The following is a 25,645-nucleotide window of genomic DNA, read 5'->3' as shown; positions in this document are numbered from 1 at the left end:
GCCCAACTGCTAAAATCTGATTACTTGGGCGACCCCCGGTGGATGCCGTTGATGCCGATTAACCGGTTGCCGGTATCAATGATTATTTCTATGAAGCTGTCAGGCCAGGCCGGTCTTTCTTCTATTTAGAATTATATATCTCTTGAATGAGTACTGCCTTTCATAAACAAGTATCAATTGATATCTTTGAATAAACGAGAAGGAAAAAAAAAACACCCCAATATTCATCTACCAAAGCTCCTGGAATATTTTTTACCACCCAGCCCTAAATCAAAAAAAGAGAATAATAACGATGACCGACGCTAATACATGTAATGTAAAAACTAAAATTACCACTGAAAACGAGTTCCCTCTCAAAGGTTAATAAGTAAGCTATTGTCGATATCACCCTCTACAGCACCAAATTCCCAGTCCCCCCGCTGGATCCGGCTCACCCGGTCAAGCTCGGCCTGGTATTCGCGGCGAAGATGCTCCAAATTCACAATCGCCCGCTGTGGACTCGGTCGATGTTTTTTGTTGCCAATGGCCTGCTGGCTGGCCTCGGCTGATCCTGTGACACTGCTGCGTCGTCGAGCAGAAGGGCTCGAAGGGCCGTGAGAAGAGTTGGCTTCGTCCATAAACACGTCGTCGTTGTCGTCGTTGTGCTTCGCCGTTTCTGTAATGCCTGGCGTAGGGTCCAGCTCCACCAGAATATATGCCTCGTTCTTGTCGACACACGCCAAAAGATTGATCAACGATAGCAGCTCGTGCCGGATTTTCTTGCTCTCGAGATCATCCTCCTCTACCAGCCGCCTAGACTCGTCATCATCAATCCTCCCACGTCGGATAAGCGCTAACTGTGTAAGTGGAGTATCTCTTGCATCTCGAAGCCGCTGCACTGTCTGATATCCCAATTCGGCGGCTCCGCGAAGATCATTGCGTGCAATGCGATAGGCATGCAAGATACGGTGATAGTCTGGAGTATCGTTTCCTTCCCACCACAGGTCGTCTGGATCTAAAGAGGAACTGAAGGAGGGCTGCTTCCTTGCAAGTGACAAAAGACACTCATCCACGTGAGATGAGAGGCTAGGAGTGATGCCAAGCGGAAGGTGGAGGAGCTGCTCGAGACCCGACATGCCAGGCCCGTACGCTGAGAGAATAGCAGTTATCAAAGAAGCGAGCGCCGACTTTTGCAAAGCACTGTTGGTGTAGCGCGAGAGAGCAGAATATGCCTTGTCAAACTGACAAGTTCTCAACGACGCGTAGAACAGTCGAGAGAGCACATCGGTCCGAATGTTTAGATATTCTGGATCGTCTTGAGAATATTGGCCATCGGTCTCCAAAGCCTGTAACGCAAATGAAGCAAAGTCAGACACATGCGTAAAAGACCGAGCTTTTTCGAAAACACTGAGAATATGTTGGAAATATTTCGGAAGGCCGTTGTTAAAATTATCTGCGTCGAGAATATCGAGCAGACCAGACGACATTTCACTCAGGTCGCCAAGGGCCCTCCCGAAAGCTGTTTGATGCGTCAGTAATCACTTAATATCAATCAGGCAACCAACACTTACAAAGCAGAAAAGCAGCTTTTTGAAAGTAGAGTGCTGCGTTATCAAATTCTGACTTGGCCACGAACAAGCGGCCTTTGACATAGCTTGACCAGGCGTTGCTGGGCTGAAAACGTAAGAAGTCACTCGCAAGTTCGACATTGTTGTTTGCAATCAGATCGCATTGTATGTGTACCAAGACGTTGGGAAGCACTACGTCTCCGGGACGAACGATCCACGAGAGGACATCTCGTATACCTTGGGTCAGGTTGAACGTTTGAGGAAGACTAATGTTAGGTCGTGGTTTTATGTTGGCAACAAAGAAGTCCTCGAGAATGGATTTAACTGCGCCGGCTTCTTTCGATGTGATTTCCTTGTCAGCATCATGCTGATGTCGGTTTGGTGGGATTCGGGTATTCGAGCTGAGCCAGTACAGGAGTTCGCACTCCTTCAGAAAATTTATGAGCAACGGGAACAATTCTGATGCATCAAACGATGAGCCGGGCTTTTGAGTGATTTCTCCTCCGATGAAAACCACCAACACGAGAAGATCGAGCAAGACTTGGCGAGTGTGACAGATTGTTTCCTGGGATCCATTCGTCATAGCCCTAACCCCAAATGCCGTAAAAAGCAATTCCGAATCTTTGGCTGTAAACCCCATTGGCAGTGTATCTAGGATGACTTGAAATGGTTCCCGGTGCAACTTGTAAATGTTCATTTGTTCTTTCATGGAGGAGCAGAGGAAATTAAATGTATCGTCTGACACTTGGTCTCCTAATTCCGCTCGGTCAATAAAGGCTCCTAGTCGATCCGTGGCGGATAGCAATGGTTCTAGGAACAGTTCACTGTGCAAAGCCTGTTCAACTGATCGCAGTGCAGCCGCAGGGAGACGTTTTCTGAAATCAGTAGCGACCTTAATGAGATGGCTAGGCTCGTGGTATCGGTTGCCAATCTCATTCTCAAGTTTCCGGTGTCTCCAGCGATCTGCAACTTTAGGCAGCTCGTTTTGCAAATCCGCAACCGAATTGTGAAGCAGTAACTCAGTGGCGCTGCATTCCCTAATCAGGGCACAAGTGTCGGTGGTAATCACCCATGGAAGGTCACTGTAGAGATCATATGCCAAGGATATAGGCTCAAGTCTTCGCCCGTTGACTTCTTGGGCAATTTGCCAAAACTGGCGCCACTTGTGGTCGGTGTCTGCTCGATATTTGGAATAGTCCAAATCATCATCGGCGAACTTCCGTAATGATACAGACGCCGTAATCGTCGAGCACAGCCGTTCTTGCAATGGCGCGTTCCGCTTCGGGAAGGCCAAAGAAGAGCGTGGCTTCAGGGCTTCTTGGTATGAAACGAGCGCTGTCTCTAGCACTTCAGGTGTGTAGCGACCTGGGTGGAAGATGAATTTGAGCCACTTCTCCGTCGGGTCAACAGTGTCTGATAAGATCAAAGAAGGAGCTGGTTCGTTGCGCCGTGTGTCCCAGGCGGTTGATGTCCAGTTCGCAGACCAGTCTTCCTCTAGGCTCTGGAAATCAAAATGTAGCGTATACAGCTGGTACAGATCGTTGTTGCGCCAGAGAACCCACAATTCCATTCGTCTTCCTTCCTCCATTGGTCGTATTTGGAAGTCGGCAACGCTCCAGAACATATTCCCAGTTGTGTCAGGGTCCAAAGGCCTGAAAACGGCCTGAGGAAAGAGGTCTTCGATGGTCAGTGGTGCAGTCAAACCGCCTTTGACGGCCCAGAACTTAAACCGCCCTTCTTCATGAGGGGTATATGTGGCAACGTAATAACGATATCCTCCATCCATAGCCCTTTCCGCATTGAACACTCGAAGGAAAGCAGAATCCGCCGGGTTCAGGAAATATGCTGTTGAATCCTGTTGTTGTTTGGGTATCTCGCGATTTAAAAGATCCTTCGAACCAACCAATCTATTTGTCGCGAGGTTCCAAACCTTTAGTGTATGGTTCAGGCAGACGGCAAAGACGTAGGTTTGGTCGGATGTTGTCGCTATCGCATTCGGTGTGTTTGGGTCGAGACTCTGGCCATTGTACGTTATCCGTTGTTGGGAGTTCCAAGGCACGAGCCCGCGAAGTGATGCTCCCCAGGACTTTTCGTCAAAGGTGATTTGCGACCAGTGTGACCCTAGAGATAGAATTATGTCAGATTAAACAAGTAGCAAAAAAAAAAAAAAAAAAGAAAAGGCAACAAAAGACTGATTAGCCTACCATCATCTCCGGTTCGCCTGGTCAATCTCAAAAGAGCACCGTTTTCAAGCGCGATAAACAATTCGGTGGTGTTGCTAGCGTGCAAGCGATGAGGCTGGGTGAAAGACAGAGGAGAGGGCACGAATGTTTTGCACCAATCTTGAAGGTTTTCGTCTATGGATGACACACGACGGAAAAACTCTGGTCGAAGGCTCAGCGTGTGCAGATTCTTGGAGGTGGTCAAGACAAAGACGTTCAACACTTCGTGATCTTCGGTGTCTGCCAGTGCCACACCAGACGGAATTATTGGGTCTTGAAAGTCCAAGCGGAGTACCAGGTTCGCTTCATTGTGATCGACAACACTCTTGGATATGTCCACAGACTGTATCTCCAATACCTTGTTGTCGTTGATCACCCTCCAAAGGAACGTACGCGGATAGACCTTTCGTTGGCGGAAATAAAGGGACCCTTGCGTAGCCAAGTATCGTCGCGCGTAGTCTTCTTCATCTCTGATGGTCGGTATATCTTGAGCTGTCAGCGAGGAGAGAGCCAACCTGGCCCGCCGCTGCGAGTTTTCCTGCGTGGGGATTTGTATGTCGACCACGGTACTTGCGGCGGCCGGGCGCACGTCGACCTTGATTTCCTTGTAAATTTTTGCCATCGTTCGGGCTGCGTTGGTTAAGAGCGGAAAATTCGGGATAGGAGTCAGGCGTAGGATGCCATGCTCGTCGGCACAGGGTGAGCTCGTGGGCGGCGCGACGGTTGTTTTTCTTTGCCGACAGGCTTGATAGCGGAGGAGCTTTCGAGGCAGAGCTCCAAACGCCAAAGCCTCAAAACACTAGCGCGCTCCCGTGGAGACAACCACGCCAAACCAAATTTAGCTACATATGCTCGGATTTATGTAATTCTACGATTTTCTTATCTTGGATTTATGTATTAGATATTGCGATGTGCTCTAATATTCCATAGAATGAAAACATATCTTCATACATATTGTACCACCGGACTGCTCCTGTGCCATGCGAAAAAATAATACCGAGAAAAACATAATAACTATACACAGGTCGTGATCATCACTTGAGTGTTGAGAATGCAAAGGGCGGCGTTCTTCGTTACTCGTTTTCTAGATCTTTGGGGCTGGGATCACCGATGCCGTCTTCCTTAATCGCAAACAGACAATCGCTCTCGGGCAGACAAGGGCTGTCGTAGATCTTGCATATTCGTGTATCCCCACGGCCCTTTTTCAAACTTAGTCGAGTCGTGCTTGCGTGAGCGATAATGTTTCCTCCGATTGGTTTCTTTGGGTCTGGATTGTACATGGAGCTTGGACCTCCATCAACCTGAGACACGACTTGGTTGGTGATGACTACTGCAATGCCAAACTCGTCGGCGAGGCGCTGCAGCGTTCGCAGAAACTTGGCAAGATGAGTCTGACGGTTGGACAATTCACCACGCCCGTTGAAGTCAGTTCGATAGAGAGCCGTCGCAGAGTCGACGATCAACAGTGAGAATCGTGTTTCGCACATCATTTGGGACGCTTGGTTGAGAAGTTGAAGCTGGTGGTCTGAGTTGTAAGCTCGAGCATAGGCAACGTTATCCAGGACCTCCTCTCCGACAAGTCCATATCGCTGTGCAACGGCCAGTAACCTCACTGGACGAAATGTCCCTTCAGTGTCAATGTAAAGACATTTCCCTTCACCACCACCCATGTCGAATGGTAACTGGCACGTAACGGCAAGGGTATGACACAGCTGACTTTTTCCCGTCCTAAATTCCCCAAAGATCTCCGTGATTGAACCTGTCTCTACTCCTCCAGCCAAGAGAGTATCTAATTGTTTCGAGCCGGTGGTGATGGAGATAAGTTCACTTCGTCGAGCATGCATTTCTGTGGCGGTCGTGAAACCCATGGGGACCAGCTTGGAAGCTAGATTTTTTTTATGTTAGAGTCTCCATTTCGAAGAGTTGACATTTTAATGTTACCTTCAGCCAAGATTTTGGTGGCTTTCTGTTCAGAAATACCCTTGATCTGCTCCAAGACTCGTTTCGGACTAAATGAACGATATCAGAAGTGCGTTAGAACAAAAACTTGGGATGACACTTACGTATATGCAACCGATTCAACAGTGTGAAATCCTCCGTCAACAACCAACTTGACATCTCTCGCAGTCAATCCAGCAATACCCTGATCAACAATTAGAATCCGTCCGCATTCTCTTACCAAACAAAGTGGCGGGGTTGATGCTAGGCGGACGTACCTCGAGAGCAGAAAGGGGCGTGGGAGCACCAGGGCCTGGGAGCCCACCATCATCTTGCTCCATCTGGGGTTCAAGATCGGTAGTCATTTTTGCAGGTACAATATATTCCTCTTTGGCAAGAGATTTGCTGAAGTTCTAGAGTTGTGTCGCTTGCAGGAAACTCCCAGTCGACCACGCGTCCTTGCACGTCGGTGAGAATTCTTCAGGCACTGGACACTGGTAGGTATTTCTGGATATCCGTCAAGAGTTAAGTTTCCTAAAGATAAACTGTCCAGCGGTGAAAGTCGTCGAATGAATGAATCAACTAGAGGCACAGTTGGCTGTTGTGAGCGAGGACGCGTCAGGCAACAACGCGTGGCCACGTGATTAATAAGCCACAACATTCTACGGGCAACGGTGATTGGCTCGAGCGGGCTCTACATTTAGCAGTACTATATCGACGATTTAATTTTCAAACCGATCGTATTCTTTGAAACTCGAGCCTAACTAACACTCTAGACGTGTGTATATCCGTGTTTTGCGTGCTAGTTCCCTCCTCTGTCTTGAAAATATTCACGAATGCCATCATGCTGCTTATTACCGATAAACTATACTTTGTGATATTGCTCGAATCCTCCACGACAAAACCGTGGTGTCAATTCGATCGTCGCTTGATGCGTAAACCAAATAATGCTTGGTATGATAAAATTGGTCCTCAAGAAGCCAATATAAAGACACCTCCAACATGCTTGGTTGCTTTTAGCAAGGGCGATCAGAGAGGAGAGTAAGACCCATAACGACTCTGTTGGCTGGATCGAGAAACCCGTGGAGGCGATGGAGTGGGTGGCGTGCTCATTATAGAGGAGTCGGCGTTGTAATAAAGCGGTGCATTGCGACGGGGTGTTTGCTGCCCAAGGGCATACACACCTTCGACCTGGGCGCCAGTCTCGAGTGCTCGAGCACCAAATGGAACATCATCGACCTTGAATTGCTGCCGCCATATGGTGGTGTTCCGCTGAGCCTCTTCTGTTGAGGCCTGGTGGTATAAGTGAGTCTTCCACCTCCTAAACCATGTCATAGAAAGGCCTATGACGATGACGACGACCTGTAAAATCGTTTAGCGACGCTCTCATTTCGTTCAGAACGGGAGGGGGTACCATGGCACAAGCAAGAATCTATCTCGCAATTTTCAGTTAGTCGATGATGTAAAGCAGATCGTCGAATACCTACAAAGACCATTTTCTCCCAAGACTGCCATCCTTGCCAGAAACCCATAATGGTGAAAACAAGAGTACGCGAGGGAAGACTGAGATATCCGGCAGGCTAATAAAACAGAGCAAGAATGCTGGCATGAAAATGCAGAAGTAGCTGTGAAATTTGAGGATTGAAGAGGAGAAGGGTCGGGGCAATATTTGAAGGTGGCCCGGAGCACTTTCTTTCACCTCGCGCTCTTTCCACCACCAGCGGTACCACCTCGCCGCCCCGGCCCTACCTATATATATCTATATGAATACACTCGCTGCGGTATATATCCGCCTCAAACCATTCCCATGTTACTATACAACATTAACCCTAGTCTGTTAACCTGTAATCAGATGGGTTTCGTGCATATTGGACCACAAGGGAGTCGGCTCTCCCCGTACACCATAAAAAATAACAAAAGTTGTCAAAACTTTGCAGAGAACCCAAGGTAACAGTAGCATGTCCACAAGTTCCCAACTGTCTAGAAGCCGACTATCAAGCGGGTAGTGTGCTTTATGAAACCAGTCCATACATGCGCCACGAATAATTAAAACGACTTAGAACAGAAAATAAGAAAACAAAAACAATGAACCAGCAAACCTGGTACAGGGCCCTAGGCTTCTGTCACGGGCGATTCAGGTTTGAAGGTCCCAAGCTCTGAGCCTTGGCCACTTTGGGCTCTCTTCCGGCCTGGGAGACGGAAGCCTAGGTGGTTGGATGGTGGTCTGTTGTTATTGGCAGTCGAGTCAGACGAATTGTCTCCAAAGCGAGCAAAAAGGCCTTTCTTCTTCGGTTTGATGTCCTCGTCAGCTAACCCTACCTCCTCAAATGCCTCTTCTTCCATGGACTGAGGTCGCTCAACTGTGTTTTCAACACAAAGGCGTCCGTTTTGTCGAGAAATACGAGAGTCCAAGGAGGTACGAGAGGGGAGGCCGTCGGGTTGGGCGACTGGAGACTTGGCGGAGATGTCCTGCGGCGCACACTAGTTAGAAAGTATAGATTGTAGGGGGCTGGATATTCGCGCACAAAGGACCGCCGATAAGAGTCGAAAGATTCTCTACTAATCGAGAATGGCTCGTTGTCGTCGACGAGGTTGCGATGCTTCGAAGATGCGGGGGAATTGGGGTATCTGTGCCAGAAGCTCTGTTTCTCGGGGGGAGAGGGCTACGCGGAGCCCGTGATTAGCAATTGGACATCATGATTAGACAAGAGAGGGTAATACCGGAAGGTAGATGCCACTATCGTTGACCACTGGCGCAGATGTCCTGTCAATTCCTGTCTATACTTTGAATAAGGCGGGGTTGGCTACACCGGACGTACCACACAGTTTATACTCATTCGGAACGTCCTCTCTGCTCTTCCGGAAATTCAAAGGACCGCTTTGCTGACTGTCGACAGATGGACGCGACTGTGCAGTCGCATTGTTTTCTTTGCCCTCGTTGTCAGGCGCCGCGGGCTTTCGCCCTAGTAGATTGCGAAACTGAGGCATCACCGATAAGGAGAGGTGGGCGGGCCAGGAAGCGTGCGGCGGGAGAATCAAGAGGATAGTGACTGCAGTGCTCCACGGACCAGTTCTAATAGTAGTGGACAGCAAGGCACTCTCACATGACCGGGAGGCGTTTCACTGGCTCGGTATGTCCAGATGGAGACGATGGGTCAAGATATGCACGATCGCAACGTCGGATGCGGTGCACAGCCCGACGATCAGCGGGGAAGATTGGCACGGGCAGGTGTGACTGGGGTGGCTTGAGGATTACGTCGTGGTGCAGGTTAGTCGAAGCCCTGCTGGACCAGCTTTGCCCCTGGAACGATCGGGGTTGGTGCATGGATATGCATGAATCGTGGAGTGGAGTGGACAGGGCGATGACGTTGTCAGGAATGAGTGCCTGACCGAGGAGCGGTAGGATATAGAGCACTAATACGAGAATCTTGTTTATCTGTGACGGATAACCCAGTGGAAGGGCAGCTGTCGGCGGGAAACCTTGTTCGGCTCGCGCCAACGGGTGAGCGTGTCTGGTTCGAATCGTGGAGCGGCAGCCCAACTCGTTGGATAACCACGATTGTTGCGGCTTCCTTAAGCAATGGAGATGATTCCTCAGGGAAGCAATTCTGCAAGGCGCTCTCCACTCTGCGATGGCGGCGCCAGGTCGCACCTCCTCGTGCAAGGCAACTCGCTATTGAGTTGTTCGACTGCATTCTCTTCTTTTTTTAGTGTTTTTTTTCTTGGTTTTTTGTTCCGCCGTAGGTTTTCCCTCTCCCTTTTCACTGTAACGTGTGGATCGTCCCTTTATGGCCTAGTGCGACAGCAAATTCTACCGTTTTGTATTTACACCGCCCGCGGGAGGCAGGCACCTAGTTCTGCCGGAAAAAAAAATCCAGCGGAATTAATCCTGACCGCGCTGGTTTCTATTGTTCACTTCCTCTTGCTTTGCCAATTCGCTCACTACCTCTGTCGCCATGCCCGGAATCAAACGCAGAGTCGACTCCGGCAACGACCGAGATGGCAAGCGTGCCAAAGTCAAGGACGCCACCGCTTCTTCAGCAGCAAAAGGCAGCAAAAAGAACTATGTTCCTCCGTCCTTTCAGAAAAAAGGCATCACTCGCGGTTCTCGCAAGATGAACAAAGACAAAAAGCTGGCCAAGTCTAGCCAAAAAAATGGATCGTCCAAAAAGGTACAGAAGAAGGAGGATGTCGACGACGACGAGGAAGACGACAGTGACGACTCTGACTCGGTGGACGATTCAGATATCGAGATGGATGACGAGCAAGGAGATGTCGTGTCTGAAGACGAAGACGCCGCCGAATTGGTAGGAAACGGAGAACAATCGAATAACGATGAAAACAGTAGGGCGCTCGTTTTCCCCGCAAGTTGGAATTACCAGGACATTGTATTGACCTTGCTCCTCTATCTACAGAAAGCTCTTCTCGGGAGTCCCATGCCAAACAAAGGGCTCTTGCCCAGGAACGCAAGGCGGCCAAACCGAATGCAGACATCATCTCACGATCGAAGAAACTATGGGAACGACTCCGTCGCAAGTCTCATGTGCCTCGCGATGAGCGCAAGACATTGGTCGCCGAACTCTACGAAATTATCACTGGTCGAGTGAGCGACTTTGTTTTCAAGCACGACTCTGTGCGAATCATTCAGACCGCATTGAAGTATGCCAGCCCTGATCAGCGCAAGCTCATTGCGCGCGAACTCCAAGGCAAGTTTAGAGACCTTGCCGAAAGTCGGTACGCCAAGTTTTTGCTCGGCAAGATGTTGGTCCATGGAGACACCGAGATTCGAGACCTGATCGTTCCCGAGTTTTATGGACATGTCAAACGCCTAATCAAGCATCCTGAAGCGTCCTGGATCCTCGATGACATTTACCGTGGCGTTGCTACCAAGCAACAAAAAGCACAATTGCTGCGAGAATGGTATGGCCCCGAGTTTTCCATCTTCAAGGACACCAGCAAGACTTCAAAAGTGTCGGCCGATTTATCTCAAATCATTGCCGAAAGCCCTGAGAAGAAGTCGCCAATCATGCAACATTTGTATGAGCTCATCAACCAGCTGGTGCAGAAGAAGGCTACTGGATTCACGATGCTGCACGATGCGATGCTTCAGTATTTCCTGAACACGAAGCCGGGTAGCTCTGACGCAAGTGAATTCATCGAGTTGATCAAGGGAGACGAAGAAGGCGATCTGGCCAAGAACATGGCTTTCACACCATCCGGCGCAAGACTGACATGTCTGTGCCTTGCATACTCTTCCGCCAAAGATCGCAAGGTGCTCCTACGATTCTACCGTGATATCATCAAATTGATGGCCGGCGATGTGCATGCGCACATGATCCTCCTGACTGCGTTTGAAGTGGTTGACGACACCAGACTTTCTTCCAAAACCATTTTCCCAGAGCTGCTCAGCCAGGATGCGGCCGAGTCGGCTCGCCACGAAGAATTGTTGATGCAGGTGAACGACATCAACGCTAGAATCCCAGTGTTGCATTCACTTGTCGGCGACAAGGTCAAATGGCTGCTCCCGGCTAACGATCAACAAATCCTCCAGGAAGTCTTTAATATCCGCAAGGAGACTTCTAAGAAAGAGCCATCTCTTCGTCTCCAGGAACTCGTCAAAGTGGCGAGCCCGGTTCTTCTCGAGTTCATCGCTGCATGCGCCGAGTCGTTAGTGGAGACTAGTTTTGGCTGCCAGTTTCTCTTGGAAGTGCTTTTCGGCGCCGAGGGAGACAAGGACGCGGCTCTCAGTGCTGTCGCTCTTGCGGCTAAATCCAAGGCTGAGACGCAGGACTCGCCCTTTTTGGGGCGAACGCTCAAGTCTCTCGTTCAGGGCGGTCGATTCAACAGCGCCGAGGGTAAAATCGAGAAAGTGAGCCCTCCATTGGGATTCCACACACTGCTCTACGACACCATCAAAGACGACATCATGGCCTGGGCGACTGGGCCTCAGACGTTTGTTGTCGTGGCACTGGCAGAGTCAGATGACTTTGAGAAGAAGGACGAACTACTCACGGTTTTGAAAAAGAACAAGAAGGCGTTGGAGAAGGTGGCCAAAGCCTCGCCAGAGGCGTCGTCGCAGCAGCCCAAGAAAGCTAGCCCAGCGAGCAGTGGCGCCAAACTGCTCTTGACGAAGATTTAATGAACTCGCGCGTTCAGGGAAAAGCATCGTTTCAATATCATTTAGGATCAGCATGAATAATACATACATAGGTTTACTGTTTTATTAGAGTTTGGGGGTTGGTTCTTTGTTTGTAGATCTAAAACGCCCCTGGTCCTTGACTCCTTGGAGCCTGGAGGATTCCTTAGCTTAACGTCAATTTTGGAAGGGAGTCTCCGATTGGCAGACAGCATGAATAGTGCACATTCTAGTAGTAAATTATTCTCGAGGTCATCATAATAATACTAGGCACTAAAGAAAGAGCCACAGATTAATTATTGGGTGTGCTGCACACGACATACTACTAGTGCCGAGGCAAGGCGGGCCCCTGCAGAGCCCCCTTTGCCCTTGCTGGAAACACATTTCTTTCTTGCAGGAACTCCAGCCAGCACACGCAATATTCATTGTCACCGAGACATCGCATTATTTAAATTTAATATCCGGTGGAGCACGGTCGACGCTTCGAGCCCCCCTCGGACGACAGATCATTCCCGCTTTCAGGGGAGCTTTCAAGGGACGCCTTTTTTTTTTGTGCCTTTGCTGCTGGGGGCCGCTTGAGCACCCGCCCTGCTGGCCCTTTCTTCCCCTGCCAGCACGTTCTGCGACCGGAAGAAGATCTCGCTGGTGGCTGATCACCTCGAATTGTGCATTGTATGTGTGTCTCTCTTGTCATGCTCACGAATTGGCCGCTGTTGGGCGAGTGCGACACGACCTGCTGACCTGCGCCAGGATATGTCGTTATCGGGAGCATGTCTGTGGTAACGACTTGCAGAGGCGACTGACCTGTTTTCCTCTCTCTCCCTTTTTGTGATCGCAAGTCAAGCGCTGCCAGGCCACCTGGAGCCCAATTGCCCTTCACCATCCCTAGCTGCTGTCTGGCAAGCCCTCCCTCCACCATGGCAACGAACCAGTCCATCTTCATCCCCAACCGCTTCGACACAAGCGAGCGCAAGCGCCAGGTTGTCGAACAAGTCACACAGCAACGCCCTGGCCCTGAAGCGCCTACTGAAGCGCCGCCGTCGCCGACATTGACGAACCCTGACATGATCCTCCCCTTCGACCACGAGCGCGAATCGTCGACGCCGTCTCCCCCATTTCGTTTCGCTTCGTCGGAAACGCACGTGTCTCAAAACTCTGACTACAACTACCACGAAGACCTGGACACATCGGCTGGAGGAGCAGGGGGCTTGGCTCCTAGTCGCCCTCCTCGCCCCAGATGGACGTACGAGGGCCATGCTCCCAGCCGGCCGCTGTCTGATATTGGCGAAGAAGACATACAAGCCATCTCCCCTGCTCTCGGAGGCAGATTCCCAAGGAACACGCTAGGCGTACCGGACAGGGAAACAGATTCTTGCAGCACCGCGTCAAGTTCAACCCTCAGCGCGGGCAGTGCGCATCGCGCTGCGCAAAATGGAGCTCGCCCGGATTCCAAGCACAATAGCTATACGAGCCAGAGTAGTATAGATGCTGCGCGAGCCCAGACGAGCGCCGCCTTGGTTTCAGGCGATCCCCAACTCGAAGAGAACTCCTCCGCTATTCTTAGCAGCGAAGCAGAGCGAATCCTGGAAAATGCTAAGAAACGATTGACAGTAAGTCGCATTTTGTAGCCAGAAAGGGGCGGGAAAACAAAGAAAGTCCACTAAACAATCAACAGCTCATGGAAGGAAACCTCACCCGAGCTCGCTCATCGATTCGCCTAACGCCTTCGCCATCGCTGCTGTCAACATCGCCTCTACCTTCGGGATCTCTACTCCCGGCTCGAAATCTTCAGCCAGCCGGAGAGCTGTACCGATCGATTTCGCAAACTGATCGCCGAAGTTCGATGTTTCGACCTCGTCCGGCCAATAACGCCCCGCAAGAATCCGGCCATTCAAGGGGTCACAGCGAAACAAATATGTCGACAGCTGATGATTCCAATACACTGCAGCTTTCGCGATCAATGAGTGCCTTGGCATCTTTCAGTTCGACGCGGTACGATGCGGAAGAAACTTACTCCCCAGGCGCCAACGGTAGTAGTCGATCAGCATCTAGCTTTTATCAGCCGAAACTGGACTCCCTTCGGGAAGGCGACAGCAATTATAGACAAAACTATTATGGATCCGAGTCTGACAACGAAGGCCCGGCGGCGGGATTGGGGATATCAACGCCGAAGAGAGTGACAAAAATGTCGTCCATGGAGGACTTCAACTCTGCTTACCCAATAGAGAAACCGCCCTCTCGCGCCCAGTCGCAGTTGCAAGTCCGTGATCTCAAAGACCAGGCTGCAGGCCTAAGGACCAAAGTCGCATTGCTCAAAGTAAAGACACAGGAGGACAACCTTCGGCGCCGAAGCTTGCAGAGTCTGCGTACCCCGAGCCCGTTCACAGCTGCCGAACAATGGTATACCAGCGCGATGGAGCACCAACAAGGGAGCCCCAATATAGGTAACAATGCTGGATACGGTTGGGTCCCAGAAAACTCGACCGATCAAGAGAATTATCAAGATCTGGTTGCGGAAGAAGAAAGGCATCATGCAGATGGTTTCGCAAACGGTGCGGCAGAAGAAAGCGCGCACACCGACCATCGGGCACCGGACTATGATTTCGACATCGGAGACGACACTCAATCCATGTATAGCACCTATGAGGATGCCGAAGAAGGTGACTACGACGACGAAATCGACCGGGAAGCTTTGGACAGAATCCTGAACGAACCATTTGATGATGAAGATGAATTTCAGGATTTCCCCTCCGAATCTGCGCCGGAAGCAACCCCTCACGAAGAGCGTGAAGATGCTTTCGATTATGAGAACTTTTATCTCCACAGTGCTCTTGGTTCCTACTCTCAATCAATGCGACGACGCAGCCATGGCTCTACGGGCTCAACGGAAACGACGAGACCACCCCAAGAGCGAGGAATGAAACACGGTCGTAACGGCAGTGGAGATTCTGTGTCTACCCTCGCCACATTCGCCACAGCCACCGAAAATGCCTACTCTGACTATGAAGACGACGATGATGATGAGGACGGTCAACACGAAATAGACCGGGCACTTGCCTGGGATGAGAACGAAGATGGTAAGCAAACAGTAGTTAGCGATTGTGTTCGCATCACTAATATTGATCCAGATGTAGTCACACCCGTTCAAAGCCGCAGAGCAACAGTGGTAAGCAGGCCCAACGAACCACGCAACCAAGAAAGCAAGGCGATTCGGGGGGACGGCATTTTGACGCCGCCGGGGTCTGCAGCTCGCGAGCAATCCACAACACCAGTCGACGCGTTCATGTCGTCGCTTTCTAACACGTCTTCTCGACCGCCGTCGAGCTTGAACACGGACGACACCCGTGTTCTGGAGCAACTTTTTGAGAGCCTAGGCAAAGTCTGCAACGAGCTGCAGGAACTGACCCTGCCCAGCGATGACGCTGCCGACTCTGATGCTGATCCAAAGCATATCCGCACGTTGCGCAGGCGACTCGACGCAGCTCGTCGTGCCCTTGAGGGCCAGCTTGATTGAAGCATGTTGTAATATGTGTAAACCTTTTTTTCTTTCCCTTTTTTCGCTCGACACATGTTTTTGTCTTTGTTTTTTTTTTTTTTTTTTTTCGTTGATCCGAATTCTTCTTCATTCTTTTGATACCCTTTTCTGACGATATCATATGTCCTTTTTAACTTGAAAGATTTGGAATACCCTGCTGTTATCTATGAAAGTACGTCGTTGATAGTATAGTTTTCTGAATCCACTCAGATGTACTCTGTATACCTACTCCTTTACTGTAGAGTCGAATTAGACTAGCGCCTCGTGGCGGCGGCTGCAGCAGCTTGAGCCCCACCACGCCAGAGCTTAATCAGGGGACAAACAAAAGGTTGAGGCAGATCCGACATCCTTTTTATTCAGACTGTTCAGGTTGGATACTATACTCGTCTTGATTTTGTGACAATCAGCCTTCTCTTATTCCCATCCGCGGGTCTCTCTGTCAGTTTGTATCGTCCAGAGACAGATTTTATCTCTGCCCCGCCTCGGCCCCTTCGGGTTATCTCAACATCAAAAAAGACCAGAGACACAACAAACGCAAACATTGAAGAAAGAACAAACCAAAATGGCCATGCCAAGTCCCGTAAATATGACACCGCAAAAGGGTCCTTCATCTCCACATGCCCCTTTCGCTGCTTCTCCAACCCCACAGAATCTGCTCCAGCCGCAGCAGCAGCAGCAGCAACAACAAAATCACCAACAACGCCCGAAACGCCTCCTCATCCTTCAAGAGACGAAATCGCCAGCTCTTGAATCCGCATATGTACCAATCAACACTCTTGGGCTTCCCATTGCGGGCCCCGGTCCTTATTTCCCGGACTGTTCGACGACAGTGTCGAACTTGCCTCTGAAAGTGATCAAGTCGTTTACCGAGATTTTTAATTCTCCGCGGTATAAGAATTGGTTTGTTATTTCTTTTCTTTTCTTCTTTCTTTTCTAAATGTGCAATGCTGACTGAAAATTAGGGCTGTTGTTGCTGCTGGGCCATACCGTGATGTAAGCGAGGATGGAAAGTTTTATGCAGTTGTTTTAGAGCAGATCAGAGACCAGTCATCGGATAGCACAAACAAATGAACAGGGTTCATTGTGTATAAATAGCTTTTTCGTGGTTTTTTTTTTTTTTTTTTTAATGTGATTCGCTTCTCCGAATGTTGATCTTCTTGATCTACAACTGGGAAGTTCTACATGTATGTCTTAGCCATAACAATTTGAACTATCTTGCAAAGTGTCTGACTGACCTCTATATCATTGACCTGCTAGTATTCTCTCCAAACAAGATAGTTCTCGTGCATTCCGTAAATATAGATCTTCTCAGTTCCGCCGTTCGTTTAGCGGCCCCACCACTGGCCCTTATGAGAGAATATGGCAAGGGGAGCAGTTCTTCCTTCCCCAATGCTGGTAAAATAATGTCCTGAAGGCGTCAAATCGACCGCCTGTCAATCAAACTAAGCTCGCGTGCACATTGACATGAAATATTCTTATCATTTCGAATGATCTGGAGACACACTTATGCTTAGTATTTGACTGTAAACCCAAAAGCAAGATATTTGTTTTGGTCGAATTGTTCAACAACCGCAAAATGACAATTACAACGACTATTAAACGCCCAGACCCGTCTAGTTGCAGAAAACAATTCAGATAGCCACCCACTTGAAGGCCAAATAAACGCCATCAAGCCTTGGGCGCAAGGGTCATACAGGGAACAAAAGTTTGCACTAATTAAGAAAACAGACGTAGACAGAAAGGGGAGGGGGAAAGTCCTCTTTTTTAGGAAAAAAATTATCGTGGTCGTCAATTCATGAACATTTAATTTGGGATTGCGTGAGCGTAATCGTAATGATAAACGGGTTTAGAGTGTCGGGGGCGGTAAAAGAATTTTTGACGCATGCTTTAACTCGAAGGAGCGCGAGTCTGCCGGGTTAAACTCGGCATTCCGACGCTGTTCCAGGTACATAGCTGCTGCTATTAGAATCTAGATCTAACAGATGGAAGCCGAAATAAACTCACGCGAAAGCTGAATGTTGTCGAACCACACGGCAGCATTGGGGTCACTATTCTCCGCGGCTTTGAGAAGACCAGTTTCTGGGTTGACAACGGTCCTTGGAGGGAGACTGCGCATTCGCAAAAGCATATGAAGGATGTCGGAAAACCTGCCTCCCTGGCTGGCGTATTGTTGCGGGCGTTTGTCGAGGGGCCACTATCCAATAATCGTCAGAACAGTGAGAAACAGAAACAATTAGCTCATCTGAAACTTACGCGTCCCACAAAAGCTTCATCTTCCCAGGTTGTGAACAGCCAGCAAACGCGCTCCACACAGTTGAGAAGAATTATGGAAACCAAAAAGGTCTCGAACCAGCCACTATGATGACGCTGGAGGAGGCGGCGCTCCAACTCGTTCATCACAATCTTACTGAGGTGGCCTGCCCGTTTTTCGACGGCTCCCCGCAGCTGGCTGCACAAAAGGTTATAGTTTTCTGTATTGACATTGCGGTCAATTGGCACCCGACCGTCGTCAGTTGACGGAGCCAAGGTGTTGGCTGGTGTTGGCGGCAATGTGGAATTGGAAAACAGCTTCCATTCCAACTCGGAGTCGACAAGAACGTGGGTTGAGTGCCATAGCTCTAATACACGCTCGAGGAGCATGTCCTAAGGAAGCTCGTTAATATTATCGAAATTTTGTACGAGCCAAGAAGCTTACCTTTTTTTCATGAGCCAGCTGCGTAGCCAAAATCAGAGTCTGCTTCATAAATATGGACCGCTCTTCTTCGATGAAAGACGACGACATCCTCTTTATGTAGGCTTCCACTTTCCCGGGAAGATCGTCCCCATCATTATCCAACATGTACAGTTCTTGGGTCGAACCCGGAAACTGGCCATCCTCAACCAATGCTTGCAGCTGAGGATCAAGAGTTGGTAGATTGGTCTTGCGGCCCAAGCTACCTGTAAAAGTCGCGAAAAAAAGACTATCGTCAAAATGGGTAGCCTCGATGCGCCCAAGGAAGTGGTCAAATTGGCATTGTGCTTTGGTAGCATTTACGTCGTGGTATGCTAGGGTTGTATGGAGTCCTGTGTCGAGTAAGCGAGAGACTACCTTGGGCAGAGATAATGGCTTCTTTCTTACCGGCACTGTAAAGTTCGAATTCGTCGACAAGGCGAGTGCGGATACATGGCTGTTTCCATAGCCGGGCGCTTTCGACAGATGCACACGTGTTACAGGGGCTCTCCCCGGAACACTTTCAGGTTGTTAGTTTTTGGTCAACAATAGTGCAATAAAAAAAAACGGGACTTACTGGTTTCTTGAGCATACGGCACCGGATGCACGCGCCCCTCTTGCGCACTTCCTGGACTTCCTTTCTACGGTCTGGACTGAATCTTCCACGAACCTTGGGCTTTGCCGGCTTGGAGGAAGTACCACCAAAGTCGTTGACGAATCCCTTGGTCTGCGAATTTGGGTTCATTGCAATTGGCCGAGGAAATGACGCAGCGCGTTGAGTTGCTGCTAAGGAGGGATCCGATGCCTGCAAACTCTCCAGAAGGAACTGGTCTGTACTGGATAGCTGATGATCGGTCCAGGCTGATCCAACCCTTGGGAGGCCGTCTGGCAGTGATGCGTTGTCATTATCCATGGCGAGAGTTTGTGAAGCCATTTCACTGGCAGAGGCCGCTATCAGCGACAGGTGAGATGAGGACTGTGTCCCAGTGGTAGTCACGTCGACCGGCAGGGTCTCGTTATGAGTCATTGATGGCGAATCGGAGGGAGGCTGGTCACCAGGTACGGAAGGCGTTGGGGTCATGGAAGCAGCTGCAGCGACTATTGAAAAATTTCCAGTTAATTAGCGGAGAGTTGGCTTCTTGTATGACGGTCTGCACACTCACCTCCTGCTAGGACGGCTTCATTTGTTAGCTCTTCGTGCGTTTGAAATGCTTCGGCCTCAAGAGCAGGATCAATCATCACTGTTTTCCCGCCAACAGTCATCGTCTGGGTGTATTTCGGGCCACGCTTGGTCTGGTCGGACGCGCCGACTTGTCTCGACGCCTCAGCCAACACATTCAGGCCGTCGAAAGCCGGTCGCGTCGAATACGGCATATCGGCGTTCTTCCCTTTCTGAAGCCTCGCGAGCACGGCTGCTTTGTTCGGATCGCTGTCGTCGAGGGCGGGGAGGTCATGGATGCGCATGACAACGGACTGCCGGGTGGACATTGAGATGGCCTGGCACTTCTTCACCAGGTGATTGGTGAGGCTATCGATGCGGCCCTTGGGAAACTTCTCGCCGCATGCTTTGCAGGTGTGCTGGTACCTGTTGCTGGCGTCCTCCAGTTTCGGACCACGCGTAAAAAACTCTAGAATCAGCTGGTTGGGCTTGCGACCCATCGTGGGCAGACAAAGCAATGGTCAGTTGTCACTGAGCGTCAGGCAAAGGCGTCAGTCTGGGGCACAACAAGCTTATGTTAAAAGGTGACCAGACTGGCTCGGGTGGGGAGGGGGCAAGGAAAACCACGATGGCGGAGCGCAGGAATGGCGCGGCGCTGCAGTGAGCGGGCAGGCGGGGGACAATGTCGGCGTGAGGAAAAGAAGAGCAGAGAAGAGCAGGATGGGATTTGCGAGTTTGCAGGCCAGCAGTGAGGATGCGCCACAGCAGGAGAATTATTTGACGGGCAGATTGACGGCGACGAAGCGAAGCGACGGCAAAAAAGGCAAGGGCGGTCTGGGCGCCCGGCGCTGACTGGACCGGCCGCTGCTCACCGCACCCGAGGCGGTGATGGCGCGTCCGGCACCGCCTTCGCTTTGGGAATAGTTTCGTCGCCGTGTTTTGTTTGTTGTTTCCCATTGTCCCTTGTCCATTGTCGCGCCAGTCTGGCCTCACCGCTGCGCCATGACGGTCGCACAATCCTGGCGAGCCTCATCTGCCTGCTTTTGGCGCCGCTTGCTCTGCGTTTGCCTCGCCAATCCGCGGCTCTCATCCGATTGATTCCGTTTGCTTTCTACGCCCCGATATCATTACTATTACGAAAGGATACTAGCACAAAAGCCTAATATGCTTGTTTTAATTCTCGCCTAACTTGGCTAGCAAACACGATGCTCCGGCGGCCGCCACGGCACCCCCAGAATCGCGAATATGCGCTTCTCGTCGCGCCCTTCCAGCAGACTGCCGTTTGTCGTCTTTACCTGATCGGGCCCCCGGAGAATGTCTTTGTACAGCCCTCGCTGGTTGAGGCACAGGCCTTTCTTCCTGGCCAGCAGCCGCATGCTCCGGTTGAATATATCGTTCCCTGTAAAGTATAGCAAGGCGGCTCCGATTTCATCGCCCGGCACAAAGAGGAGATCGATCCGGCGCCACACATCCTTGTCCGGGAGAGCCGAAGCTCCATGCCACTTGGATCCGTCGTCGCGCGACGTGACCGCCAAGCTGGTCTTCAAGAATCCCTGTTTGACAAGTCTTGGCACCACATGGTCGAGCATCAGGGCTCTGATCGATTCAATGGTACCTTTTGCTTTGGTAATCAACACGTCAATATCTCCGCAATCGGCCGCTCCGCGTCGATAAGAGCCTGCAACCATGACTTCCATGCTTGGATCTACTGCGAGGACAGCATCTCGCACAGCCTTCCCATGCATGGACACTTCATCACGAGGGATGCGTTGCTGAAAGTCATAATAGTGATCCACTCCAATTTGCTGATTCGTAGACAAGTCTGCTTTTGTCTTGAGATCTTCCAAAGATCTGTACCCTTTGGCAATCCACTTGGAAGCTTGCGCAAACCCTGCGCCGTAGACCCCCAGGAACAACTGCAACGCTTTGTCCTCAGGGGTAACATCTGTATTTTCCAACCGTCGTAAACGGTCGGTAGAGACAATTTCCTCGATTTTATCCGCTAGGCGATCTCCAATGCCGGGAATAGCGAGAGCCTGCGCCTTTGTGCTGATCCTGGTGGGTTGTCTCCGCAAAGCAGCAATTGCTTTACGATAGGCTATGGTGCGCCAGTTATCGGCCGTTTTGCTGTAGTAGTCTGCCATTTTTTGCAGTATCTCGATTGTTCGCGTGTTTGGGTTCCCCTTTGCGGCGACCCCATCGTGCTTCTGCATGCAAGTGAAATTCTTTTGCCATTCTGGAACGTCCACGTTTGAAGTAATGTCTTCGTTGCCCGAGGTTTCGGCTCCTGGGTGGCGTTGAAACATGGAATATACTCTGCGCTCATCATCGTGTTCATCAAGAGGCTGTGGACGGTCAGTCAGACTTTGGCATGAACAAAGTATCCGTCTGACTTACCAGATCATTCACCGATTTGACTTCTTGCACAATGGCATCAAGAACATCATGACTGGAATATGATTCTGCAAGACCTGCAGTGGTAGTGGTAGTTTGTGATTCGGCTGCGGGTATAGCGGAGGGCAAGCTGTCCTCTCCTTGGCTAGGTGTGGGTGAGCGTTGATTACGTCGCCGAGAATTCTTGATGGGCGAGGATTGTGGTCTTGCTGTCGAAGTGACAGGAGAATCGTCTTTGGTCTCCTTGCCTGGTATACCATCTACCCGAAAGCGAGTCTGCGTGACACTCAGAAGTTTTCCGAACTGAAGACAATCAGAAGGGTAGTCTTGATTGACAATCGCTGGATTATCCTGTGCTTTTTCTTAGCAAGAAAACAAGGATTAAACAAGCCCCGACACTTACAGCAAGTTGCTCAGAGGAAAGCACTTTGCAAATTTCTTCAAAGTTAAGCTCCTTGTCGACAATTACGTGGGTAACGTCTGCCGACCAAGTCTGTGCCCAAAGAGCCCCGTATTCTTGTGATCTCTGTATTCGCAGTTTTCGAGCTGGTGCGGTGCCGTTGTTCGGTATGAAAAAGAATGTGAGCCCCTTGAAGATCTGCTTTGATTCGGGAATGACTCTCGAAGACTCTGTGCGGCGTTTCTTGGGGCCTCTCCGTGGGCCTAGATTGGAAGATTCAATTGACCGCTTCATTTCATCGTTGTTCTTGCTCTGGCTTTCACTCAATGTGTCACCAGACGTCTTAGGACGGGGTTTGTCATCCCTTGACTTTGAAGCCCGAAGTTGAGGTACCGATGAAGCCCGACTAAAAGTTGGTGGAAAGCTCTTTAACTTAGAAACCTTTGTCGAGCTCGCAGGAGGACCGATTGTTTTCAGAAGTGCTGAAAAGTCGGCCGGGTTGGTTTGAGTATCGTCACTCAACTGGTCCAGCTCCTCCAAGTCGCGAAAGAAGTCGCTTTTATTTGAAGACATCTCCGTAGGCTCCCATCGACTCGAGTTCACATGATGTGAATTGAGGGAGCGGTGCTGCCTAAAGGAGTAAGGACCGTGGTATCAACTTGTTCATGCGTAACGCAGGACAAGCTTTGTAACAATTGTCCAGGCAACCCTCGCTTGGTGAAGCTTGGGCCTTGTATTGGCAATGACGAGCCTGTGACTAATGTGATATGGAGCGAATTGAGCATTGAAAGTTGAACCTTGAAAGGAAAGTTCGAGGCCGTTGAAATAAGTTAGTCAACCTTCCTATATTGGGTTAGTTTAAGCACTAGTGTAAGATACGGTGTGTTTTTATTGGCCTAGACACACAAAGGTAATTTAACCGTGTACGAACAATACTCTTAAATCTTCTTGTATATGATTGCATGTCGTGGAATTTTGCAGGCAATATAAAGGTGGCATACAAGCTGAAGAATGTATTATACTTTCACTTTGAGGGGAAAGCTATGGGATGCACCATATCGAGACCGTCATGCAACCATCCCTCTACTACATATAACTTCCTCGTTTTACTTCCTATAGAGAAAACAAAGATACTTTTCGACAAGAGATGACATCTAGAATATCTCCACCTTAAGAGAAAAGGCTCTTAGCGGAAAAATCTGATGGCAAAAGTTGTCGGAACTATAGTCGGATGGCGGAGTTGTACGGGCGGAACGTGTGCGGAAGCAGTGCGGGCTGAGCGGATGGCACAACCTACTTTTAAGTCGGCAGCCATGCGATGGTTATCCCCCTACTTCGAAAATCAAGCTGGGCCTTGGTATTTGGTAACTGACTTAGACGCCGCTAAAACATTACAGTATTGGCTTTTGCCGATCCTCTGGAAATGTTGTCGATTCTTCGCTACCGACGTCTCAGGAAAGAGCTGGAGAAAAGCATTCAGATAAATAGCTCTCAACAGAGCTATAAAGACGATTCACCACTACGAGGTTCTGGAGAACTCACACGAGACAATTATACAGAGAACAGGGCTACCCAGCGTGAAACCACCGCTCACGATGGATATTCAGAAAAACCGGGAGCAAGTCCACGTACGACAGTAACATTGCATAACGGGCAAAGAGTCCACATCCCCGGCATCGAAGTGGTGTCTTCAGGCTCTCTCCCTGGGACTGGAGAGCCAGCAGAAATTTTCCTTGTTGGGTTTGATGGTGACCATGACCAACTGAACCCAAGAAACTGGCCATTGGCCCAGAAATGGAGGACGTTGGGCATTGTCGGAATGACTGGCTTTCTCGTCAGCTGGGCTTCATCTATAGACTCAGCAGTGACCAAACAAGTTCAAGCGGACTTTGGGGTCAGTGATCTGACCGAGTCGTTGGCTACTGCACTCTACCTGATCGCCTTTGGTTTTGGCTCCCTGGTAGCTGCGCCATTTTCCGAAACTGTCGGCCGCAACCCCGTCTATCTGGTGACTCTTTCAGTTTTCATGATTTTCATTATGGCATCTGGCCTCGCTCCAAATATTGGAGGTCAACTAGCCTTTCGTTTTCTTGCCGGTCTTTTCGGATGTACACCCCTGACGACCTTTGGCGGGAGCATGTCCGACATCTTCGACCTGTTGGAACGAACATACGCTTTCCCTGTGTGCTGCTCGCTATCATTCCTCGGCCCCTTTTTGGCACCAATGGTTGGTGCTTTTATTGGCCAGAGCACAGCAATCAGCTGGCGCTGGTCAGAATGGACCTCGTTGATCATAGCCGGTCTTATCACAGGCGCAATCTTCCTCTTCGTGCCTGAGACCTATACACCTGTTCTTCTAAAGTGGAAAGCAAACCATCTGCGCTCTATCACTGGTGATCCTCGATTCAAAGCACCCTTTGAACTCAGACAGATCTCGCTCTCTTCTCGGCTGCTGCGTAGCTGCTCTCGTCCTTTCAAACTCTTCTTCGGTGAACTCATGGTCGCCCTATTCACAATGTATCTCGTCGTCGTGTATATTGTGCTTTTTGGCTTTTTGACTGGATATGACTTTATCTATGGGCAAACTTATGGCTTCTCTCAGGGGTCTGTCGGCCTCGCGTTTATTCCAATGAACATCGGCTTTTTGGTTGCATTCGCCATCATCCCTCACGTGTACCTCAAATACAAGAAGACACTCCAAATAGCTGCAAGGACTGAAAAGGGTCACCCGGAACCAGAGGAAAGACTGTGGTATGCCATGTACGGTGCTCCATGGCTGCCGATTTCCCTGTTCTGGATGGGCTGGACAAGCTACCCGTCAATCTCGTACTGGTCCAGTCTGGTATCGTCGGTGGCATTTGGATTTGCTGTACAGGGAATCTTCATTTCAAGCTACCAGTATCTCATTGATACGTATGAGGAGTACGCAGCTAGTGCGCTCGTCAGCGCGACGTTCTTTCGATACATCGCATCTGGGGTTATGGTGGTCGTCACACTGCCCATGTACAAAAATCTTGGCGTTCATTGGGCGTTGACGCTGCTGGGATGTATCTCGCTGGTCATGACACCGGTTCCATATGTATTTTATAGATATGGACACATCTTCCGGGCACGCAGCAAGGCAGCTGCAACATGATCGAGAATAGATCATTCATGCGATAGAGATAGGGCAGATCAGTGGAAGTGGGTTTACAGAATAGAGCTAGAGGAGGAAACCAGTCATTTTTATTAAAAAATTCATAGGATAGAATGCATGTATAATAAAATTACATGTATACATAGATATATGGCAGTTATACATAGCTACATAGGTACTAGAATTGAGTAATTTGTTTCTATCAGAATGCATCCATTTATCTTGACTCCCGCTAGACTTCTGTTCATAACCGATATCCGCTTTTCAATCACCTACAAATGCATTATAACCAACTAGTTTAGTTCCATTAGAACCCATTAAGAGCCCCCGTTATTCGCCAATTAGGGCAACTCAATCCCAGTGAACGGAAGCCGGAAAAGACGGCAGACAGAACCCGCTTACCTTCCGCTTCGCCTCCGCTCATCAAACCCCATGGGGTTGCTGAGCAGGTTTCCCCTGGGTTAGTCA

General features: G+C 49.9%; 9 protein-coding genes across 9 annotated transcripts; 4 read left to right on the top strand and 5 right to left on the bottom strand.

Annotated features, from left to right (window-relative positions):
- Nucleotides 1–353: 353 nt before the first annotated feature.
- TRUGW13939_03134 (uncharacterized protein) lies at nucleotides 354–6,072 on the bottom strand (the record flags this gene model as incomplete). Its single annotated transcript, XM_035486319.1, has 8 exons — nucleotides 354–1,498; nucleotides 1,551–3,668; nucleotides 3,752–4,568; nucleotides 4,721–4,742; nucleotides 4,847–5,654; nucleotides 5,711–5,778; nucleotides 5,833–5,912; nucleotides 5,986–6,072. The coding sequence occupies 8 exons, from the start codon at nucleotides 6,070–6,072 to the stop codon at nucleotides 354–356; spliced, it is 5,145 nt and encodes a 1,714-aa protein (XP_035342212.1).
- A 664-nt stretch (nucleotides 6,073–6,736) lies between these two features.
- TRUGW13939_03133 (uncharacterized protein) lies at nucleotides 6,737–7,239 on the bottom strand (the record flags this gene model as incomplete). Its single annotated transcript, XM_035486318.1, has 3 exons — nucleotides 6,737–7,069; nucleotides 7,122–7,139; nucleotides 7,195–7,239. The coding sequence occupies 3 exons, from the start codon at nucleotides 7,237–7,239 to the stop codon at nucleotides 6,737–6,739; spliced, it is 396 nt and encodes a 131-aa protein (XP_035342211.1).
- A 580-nt stretch (nucleotides 7,240–7,819) lies between these two features.
- TRUGW13939_03132 (uncharacterized protein) lies at nucleotides 7,820–8,695 on the bottom strand (the record flags this gene model as incomplete). The annotated part of the gene is made up of 4 exons (XM_035486317.1): nucleotides 7,820–8,176; nucleotides 8,233–8,370; nucleotides 8,429–8,457; nucleotides 8,527–8,695. The coding sequence occupies 4 exons, from the start codon at nucleotides 8,693–8,695 to the stop codon at nucleotides 7,820–7,822; spliced, it is 693 nt and encodes a 230-aa protein (XP_035342210.1).
- A 968-nt stretch (nucleotides 8,696–9,663) lies between these two features.
- Nucleotides 9,664–11,846, top strand: TRUGW13939_03131 (uncharacterized protein; the record flags this gene model as incomplete). The annotated part of the gene is made up of 2 exons (XM_035486316.1): nucleotides 9,664–10,014; nucleotides 10,077–11,846. 2 exons carry the CDS (start codon nucleotides 9,664–9,666, stop codon nucleotides 11,844–11,846), a joined length of 2,121 nt encoding a protein of 706 aa, XP_035342209.1.
- A 914-nt stretch (nucleotides 11,847–12,760) lies between these two features.
- TRUGW13939_03130 (uncharacterized protein) lies at nucleotides 12,761–15,357 on the top strand (the record flags this gene model as incomplete). The annotated part of the gene is made up of 3 exons (XM_035486315.1): nucleotides 12,761–13,453; nucleotides 13,519–14,920; nucleotides 14,972–15,357. The coding sequence occupies 3 exons, from the start codon at nucleotides 12,761–12,763 to the stop codon at nucleotides 15,355–15,357; spliced, it is 2,481 nt and encodes an 826-aa protein (XP_035342208.1).
- Nucleotides 15,358–15,940: 583 nt separating this feature from the next.
- TRUGW13939_03129 (uncharacterized protein) lies at nucleotides 15,941–16,449 on the top strand (the record flags this gene model as incomplete). Its single annotated transcript, XM_035486314.1, has 2 exons — nucleotides 15,941–16,278; nucleotides 16,341–16,449. The coding sequence occupies 2 exons, from the start codon at nucleotides 15,941–15,943 to the stop codon at nucleotides 16,447–16,449; spliced, it is 447 nt and encodes a 148-aa protein (XP_035342207.1).
- A 775-nt stretch (nucleotides 16,450–17,224) lies between these two features.
- Nucleotides 17,225–19,747, bottom strand: TRUGW13939_03128 (uncharacterized protein; the record flags this gene model as incomplete). Its single annotated transcript, XM_035486313.1, has 7 exons — nucleotides 17,225–17,331; nucleotides 17,383–17,572; nucleotides 17,632–18,021; nucleotides 18,074–18,441; nucleotides 18,497–18,608; nucleotides 18,666–19,186; nucleotides 19,252–19,747. The coding sequence occupies 7 exons, from the start codon at nucleotides 19,745–19,747 to the stop codon at nucleotides 17,225–17,227; spliced, it is 2,184 nt and encodes a 727-aa protein (XP_035342206.1).
- Nucleotides 19,748–20,440: 693 nt separating this feature from the next.
- Nucleotides 20,441–22,614, bottom strand: TRUGW13939_03127 (uncharacterized protein; the record flags this gene model as incomplete). Its single annotated transcript, XM_035486312.1, has 3 exons — nucleotides 20,441–21,592; nucleotides 21,645–21,992; nucleotides 22,045–22,614. The coding sequence occupies 3 exons, from the start codon at nucleotides 22,612–22,614 to the stop codon at nucleotides 20,441–20,443; spliced, it is 2,070 nt and encodes a 689-aa protein (XP_035342205.1).
- Nucleotides 22,615–23,464: 850 nt separating this feature from the next.
- On the top strand, nucleotides 23,465–25,177 carry TRUGW13939_03126 (uncharacterized protein; the record flags this gene model as incomplete). The annotated part of the gene is made up of 1 exon (XM_035486311.1): nucleotides 23,465–25,177. The coding sequence occupies one exon, from the start codon at nucleotides 23,465–23,467 to the stop codon at nucleotides 25,175–25,177; it is 1,713 nt and encodes a 570-aa protein (XP_035342204.1).
- Nucleotides 25,178–25,645: the final 468 nt, after the last annotated feature.

Source organism: Talaromyces rugulosus, chromosome II (assembly GCF_013368755.1).
Source record: "Talaromyces rugulosus chromosome II, complete sequence".
Lineage (NCBI taxonomy): Eukaryota > Fungi > Ascomycota > Eurotiomycetes > Eurotiales > Trichocomaceae > Talaromyces > Talaromyces rugulosus.
The sequence above is the reverse complement of the archived record's forward strand: the minus strand, read 5'-3'. Positions and strand labels throughout refer to the sequence as shown.